Source organism: Antrostomus carolinensis, unplaced genomic scaffold (assembly GCF_000700745.2).
Source record: "Antrostomus carolinensis isolate BGI_N321 unplaced genomic scaffold, ASM70074v2 scaffold52908, whole genome shotgun sequence".
Taxonomy (NCBI): domain Eukaryota; kingdom Metazoa; phylum Chordata; class Aves; order Caprimulgiformes; family Caprimulgidae; genus Antrostomus; species Antrostomus carolinensis.
The window spans coordinates 13310-19781 of record NW_010333333.1 but is presented as its reverse complement, the minus strand read 5'-3'; the positions used below and the strand labels follow the sequence as shown (position 1 = coordinate 19781).

The 6472-nt window shown below is 51.6% G+C and overlaps 1 protein-coding gene across 1 annotated transcript in view; it reads left to right on the top strand.

Moving 5' to 3' along the window:
* The first annotated feature begins 217 nt into the window (after positions 1-217).
* The window catches only part of LAT2 (linker for activation of T cells family member 2), a 9244-nt gene continuing 2989 nt past the window's right edge, over positions 218-6472 (top strand). The window contains exons 1-6 of the mRNA XM_029086447.1: positions 218-296; positions 3756-3810; positions 4461-4504; positions 5086-5124; positions 5671-5701; positions 5838-5893. Of these exons, the coding sequence (XP_028942280.1) occupies positions 218-296; positions 3756-3810; positions 4461-4504; positions 5086-5124; positions 5671-5701; positions 5838-5893 (304 nt within the window). The remainder of the gene's footprint in view (positions 297-3755; positions 3811-4460; positions 4505-5085; positions 5125-5670; positions 5702-5837; positions 5894-6472) is intronic.

The window sequence follows — 6472 nt, the reverse complement described above, 5'->3', positions numbered from 1 at the left end:
GGAGCTGCCAGTGTGTGGGCAGCCCCTCAGACGGAGCAGCAAGGACAGGACATTGCCACTGCCACCCGTCACAGAACCCTGACGTCTCATTTGCACCCTCGGCGAACACCCGGCTCTTTGGGGGTGTGAAGTCAAACCCCACCTGGCTTTTTGGTGGGGTACAGCAGCTCACGGGGCTCCCCTCGGCTCTGTGCTTCAGGCTGGATGCGGCCGGGCCATGGAGCTGCTGTGGGCAGCCACCGCGCTGATGCTGCTCGGGGCGGCTGTCAGCCTCTGCGTCAAGTGCCACCTCTCTGGTAAGGTCCTGCCCATGTGCTTTGGGGTCCTGCCCACATCCCTAGGGGTCCTGCCCACATGTTTTGGGGTCCTGCCCTGACCAGGCAGACCCTTTCCCCTTGGGATGTCCTCTCTGAGTGGGTTTGTTTCTGCTCAGCCCTGCTCTGGCTCGGGGAGCTTTTCCCTCGCAGAGATGCTCCCAGCAGCTTGAACTGGGAAGGGTCACTGCTGGTGGCCAGAGAGCAGCTGGGGGGGAAGGACCCCCCAACCCTGCAGCACCCATTCCCTGGGACAGGTACAACACTTTGGGCTGGAGACCCCTCTCTGTGGTCACAGTGGTGGGTGGCTTTGGGACATCCCACACAAGAGGAGCATCTCTGAATGCACAAATCCTGGGGCAGACAGGCAGGAGGAGAGCAGGCACGGAGGGAGAGTCTGGGGGATAAATTCATACATACGAGTATTAAATTAAATAGATATTAATTTAATGTGTATTAAATACATTAAATACAAAGAGAGTGGGGTGAGCACCCACCCCAGTAGGGTTTTGATCCCACCTTGTAGCTCTGAGTGGGTTTTCCCAGGCTGCAGTTTGGGGTTCTTTAGGCAGGAACAGGTGCCTTGATGGCTTTGCACTGGCTGGGACAAATACTACAATTTAAACATGGTTTTTTGAAAAACAAACAAACAACCAAACAAACCCCAAACAAAAACCCAAAATTTTATCACAAGGGCTGCTTGCTGCCTCCGCTGTCCTCTTGTGCTCCGGGTTGAAGTTTTGTGGATGTGTTTTATTGGTCTCTCTGATCTTTAACTCCCAAATTAACCTTTTCTAAAAGTTTGTTTTGTTTTGTTTTGTTTTTCCTTCTCATCCAGCTACCAAGCGAGAGAAGCAGCCAAGTGAGTGGAGGAACCAGTAAGTTGCCTTTCATAATTGTTCTTCTCCCTGAAACATCTCAGCCGGGGTGAGATCCTGGCTGGAGCCAGCCCTGCTCCACACCTCACAGCTCAAATCCAGATTTATATCGAATAAAAGAACCCGAGAACGGGGTGTGCAGGGCAGCGCGTCCCAGCCCAGGGGCCTTTACAAAGAATCATCTGAAATTAAACTGAAGCTCTTACCATGATGCTTATGAGTTATTAATTAGTTGGAAAAACGATCTGGAAGAATTGGAAGGGCAAGTCCTTATCCCGTCCCATCATGTCCCAAGATGAGGTAGAGAGGTTGGAAACTTCAGAAACAAGACCCTGTGCCAGAGCAACCACCGACCTGCAGCATGAGCACCGGAGGAAACGCATCGTACACACACACACCCCCTTATTTCCTTCAGCAACAGACAAACCACAGCTGAATGATATAAAGGAAAACAAAAAAAGCTGGTTTTTAACCTTTGCGAGAGGAGCAAACATGGTGCAGAGGGGCTCTGGGAAGGCCTCTGTGGGGTTGGGGTGTTTGCTTCTGCCCCAGGATGAGGGAAAAGGCTTCGGTGTGGTCATCAGAGAGATGGCAAAGCCAGCGCAGGCTCCGTCCCCTGCGGGCTCATCCCAAATCATCCTGATTTCTTGACATTTATACCTGGATGGGTTGGTTTGACCTCAGGCTCGTGGTGTCGTGTGCTCTGTTCAGAGATCTGGTTTGGGTTAGTCAGGGCTTTTTGCAGGCAAAGTGGTTTAACTCTGGCTATTTGCAGCCTTTGCAGTGAGGTCCATCATCTCACACCGCATCTCCCAGCCAGCCCTGTTGCTGTGGGACGGGGGGGTGACCTGAATGAAAACAGGGTAGGAAAGGGATGCTTGTAGGGTCCCCAAATCAGAGTTAATAAGTGCCCGTGTGCACCTGCAGTAGAAGAGCCGTTGACTCCTGTTGTGCTCTGAAGAGCAGCTCTCCTTTTAACTAAAAAGCAAAGAGGTTATTGGCCATGTGTGTTATTTTTATTGCTGATCATGGATGTTATTTATTTCAGGTTGATGTTAAAGGATGTTGGGAGGGGCAGGGACAGCAGCTGAGGTGAAGCAGTGGGTTTAGGAGCCATTTTGGGGGTGAACACCCAGGTTTTTCTGGGTGAAATGCTCTCCTGGCCTTGATTAGTGCATGAATTGTCAGAGAAGGAATTATCCTAAATGATGTTTTCCTCATCCCTGGGTCCATCCCTTGGCTAATGTCAGCTGCTCTGCCAATGGTCCATAAGCACATCTTGGCTTTAAAGTGTCAAAGAGGAGTCTGGGAAGCTGCTCCCAGCTCATGTGGGTCCTGCATGACCTGCTGAGCAATGCCCCTTGGTGTTTCACCAAGCCCAGCATGGAGGTTCTGCTCTCATCCCTCTGCTCACCAAACAGGCAGCTCTTATATTGATTTTGGGTGATGGAGCCTGGGACAGGCTGCCCAGAGAGGGTGTGGAGTCTCCATCTCTGGAGATGTTCAAAACCCCCCTGGACTCTTTCCTGTGCAACCTGGTGTATGGAACCTGCTTTGGCAGGGGGGTTGGAGTGGATGATCTCCTGAGGTCCCTTCCAACCCCCCACCATTCTGTGATTCTGTGGTTTTCCTTGTCATAGACCCCAAAATTCAGCTGAGGTTGTACCTCTATTTTTTCCAGGCTCAAAAGCCAGCAGAGGTTTGAGGTGATTCGGTCGCATTCTAGTGAGTATGAACATTGCATGGGGCTTCTGCGTGTCGAGATCCCGTGTGCACAGATCGGGGATGGGGAAGTAAAAATAAAAGGGTCACCTTGAAGCCAGGCAGTGAAATTATGAGACCAACATGGTTAAAACCACCTTAGGTGCTTCTAGGGATGTGAATTCTGAGCTCTAGGAAAAAAATCTCCCTTCACATTGACAACAAGTCACTGAAACGCGGCGCCTCGTGAACTCAGGCTCTTCAAACCGCCCTGTTCACCCTCTGGAAAGGACAGTGTGGGGGAACCCGAATCGACAGGAGTGACTCACTTATCATCACCCCTGGCTGCTTCCTGCGGCAGGCTGGGTTAGGTGCTGACCTTTTGATTGTTCTCCTGATAGGAGCTGCTGATGGGGTCTGTATTAAATGTCACCGTCTGCAGATGGGCTCTGCAGGGCTGCTCCTTTCCTTGGGACCTTGCTGGGTCTGAGCCCCACAAACCCCCTACGAGTCTCTGCTTCAGCCCAGCCTGACCAAAGCTGATGATCTACTGGTGCTAAGCATGGGAAAGGCCGCCAAATCAAGTGGGTTTGGGGGAAAATAGGACCTAAGGCAGACGTTGGGATTGTAGCTTCCTCCAGGGTGTGTCTACTAGCTCTGGTCTGCACAGACACCAGCTTTTCCTCTTTGTTTCTCATTTTGGCCACTATGTACTTCTAAGGAACACTTTGGAAGGTGTTTTGGGATATGTTAGAAAAATGCTTACTGGTACCTGGGAATCCTCTCTGGTGGATGCTCTGTGCTCATTTAAATATCTGCTGCTACCCTAATTGTTAACATCTTGTTTTGTTCTTGGTGCTAGCTATGACTCGAAGGCTGGAACAAATTAAGGAACCTGAAAACTTATCAATAGTAAGGTAAGTAAAAAAACCCAAACGAAACCTAGTTGTAGAGCCAAGGCTGGATGAAGTTCACCCAACAGGTACAGATGTTCAGGATTTGGGATTGGGTTCTGGAGCCTATAGATGTGGCTTGGGCTTTACTTAGAATCATGGAATGGTTTGGGTTGGAAGGGACCTTTAAAGGCCATCAAGTCCAACCCCCCCTGCAGTGAGCAGGGACATCTTCAACCAGATCAGGTTGCTTAACTTATTGATGGTCAATAGTGAATTTAGACTTTTTCAGAATATTCTTCAGTCTGACTGCATTTTACTGTCAACCATTTAAAGTGACCCCAAGGAGAGGAGCTGTGGCTGTCCACAATAGGTGCATCATGGAAAAGGAATGGCTATTTGCTAAGAAGCAGTTTGACATGAGAAATCCCCTTCTCCCCATCACCAAAACCCCTCAAGAACTACCCAGCCACAATAACCCTGCTGCAATATTCAGGCACAGCTATTCCCATCTTGGGATTTGACCCCAAACTCTTCACTTCCCATTGCTTGATGTGGTTCCTGTATGGGGAAGTTTCACACATGGTCCTTCTGGCTTAGTCATTGCTGTGGTTTGTAAGCCCTGGGACGGTTTGCTCAGACCTGGGATTTTAGTTCCCTTTTCTCTATTTCAGGAAACCCACCGAGGAGCTCGGTGCCTCCTGCCATGCTGGATACGGTGAGTATCTCCCCCAGGATGGGCACCGGTTCAATGCTCTCCTCATCCATGCAGCCATGGGGGAAGCACCTACCACAGAATTCATAAATGGGATGTTTCAAATCTCGGCTCGTTTGTGTAGGTGCTGGCTGGGAGCTCCCACTCGTTTTGGGAAGATGGAGCTTCTGAGAGGCTGTTGACTCACTGGCGGGACTGTGGGCAGGGCTTATCCTGGAAACGAGCTGGGTGATGATAAAATTAACTGCTGTTGTTAGCACCTACCCACCAGCTGGTGTCTGGTCTGCACAGTGACACTTGATAAGAACTCGCCTGGGTCTGGGTTTAACATCCAGCGCTCACCCTGCTATGGTTGACTAGTCCTGGTTAGAGCCACAGGGAGAGGCTAGTTAAAATATCACCCCTGGTTGTCCCAACACCTCTGACCTGGAGTGTCCAACCTTGCAGCCATGTCCCCCAGCCCCAAGCAAAAAGCTGAGTGGGACAGAGCTGCTGATGCCAAGATGCTCAGTGGGTCCATCATCTAATGGTTCCCATCGCTCACCCCGAGCCCCAGCATGACCTGTCCCTCTGCTTTTTCCCAGGGAGCAGGACCGAGTCCCGCTATCAGAACTTCCTGACAGGTAAATGCTGCAGCCACACACCTGGGGAGCAGGGAGGGAAGGTGGCCGAGGAGAGGGGACTGGGGTGAGGAGCGTGCTGGCAGCTGACACTACAGCTGGCAGAGCTCCGGCTTGGTTAATTTAGAGATTGATTTATAAGATGTGTGCTGATCTGATTAGAGGTCAGAGCGGAGGAGGACGAGATGCTCGTGAGCCCCCCACTCCCTCCCTGGACAGCATGAGCTGGCACCTGCCCTAAGAGGATTATTGGTGTGTGGGGCTGTGCTCTCCTGTCCCAAAGCAGGGAGGATATTCCTGATCTCCCTGCCAGCTGGCAGGATCTGTCCATGAGAAGTGACAAGCCCAGGGTCTGGGGTGGATCAGGGCTGCCTCCCCCTGCTCCAGCCTCCCAGCTCTGCTCGCAGATGGCCTTTGGGGCTGTGCTGGGGCTTTCTGGGGACCTCAGCTCTAGTTGTGCTCAGGGACCTTGTCCAGCTGGGCTTTGGGACATGGTTTGAGTTTATGCAATGGTATGGTGTGCTGACAACAAACCCTTTGTGCTTGCAGAGGACTGCCTGCGAGGGGACGCTGCCTACGTGTAAGTAGCTGGTTGCTGCTCACCAGCACGATTGAGCAGAGCCGTACTGGTCCCAGTGCAGTCCTGGCTCTCCAGACTGGGAAGCCCGTGGGCTGCCTTGGGCAGGAGGAGCTAACAGCAGCTGCTCTTCTTGCAGGGAGCCTGTATCTCTGGATTACTACAACTGTGCCAGGTTCTTCACACCACCCAACGGTAAGGTCTCCATGTGAACGAGATGGGTGTATTCTCCAGCCACCAGCCTGGCTGTCCCATGGCTCCAGGAGACTCGTCTTGCCCAAGTCTGTGCATTATTGCCAGACAGCCTGAAGCAAGCCTGGGTCCAGGAGACACGTTCGTGAAGGGGTGTAGCAGAGCCGTGGGGCACAAGGGATGCACAAGCCTCTGTTGGTCCATCCATTGGCTGGACAGCCCAAGCGCATCCATGGCTCCAATTGCACAAAACACTTTGTTCTTACTCTGTTTCACCTCTGGGCAGCAGCAAATTATCCATCACTGCAGGGGTGTTCAGGGTAATGAGGCCATTTTCCTGCTTGTAGACCAGTCCAGTTTGGGTGAGCAGAGGTTGCAGCCCCTCAGGGTCCTTCCCAGACACATGGGAAAGGGCATGTCCTGCTCCAGAAGCTTTTTGCCAAAGGGCCACCTTCAAATATCTTGTGTGCTTGGTTTATAGGCTAGTGAATGAAGGTGGGATGAAATATATTACTTCATTCAAACACATCTTTTCAAGGCAAATATTGCATCTATGGAACTTCTTCACCTCCCTGGGTACTC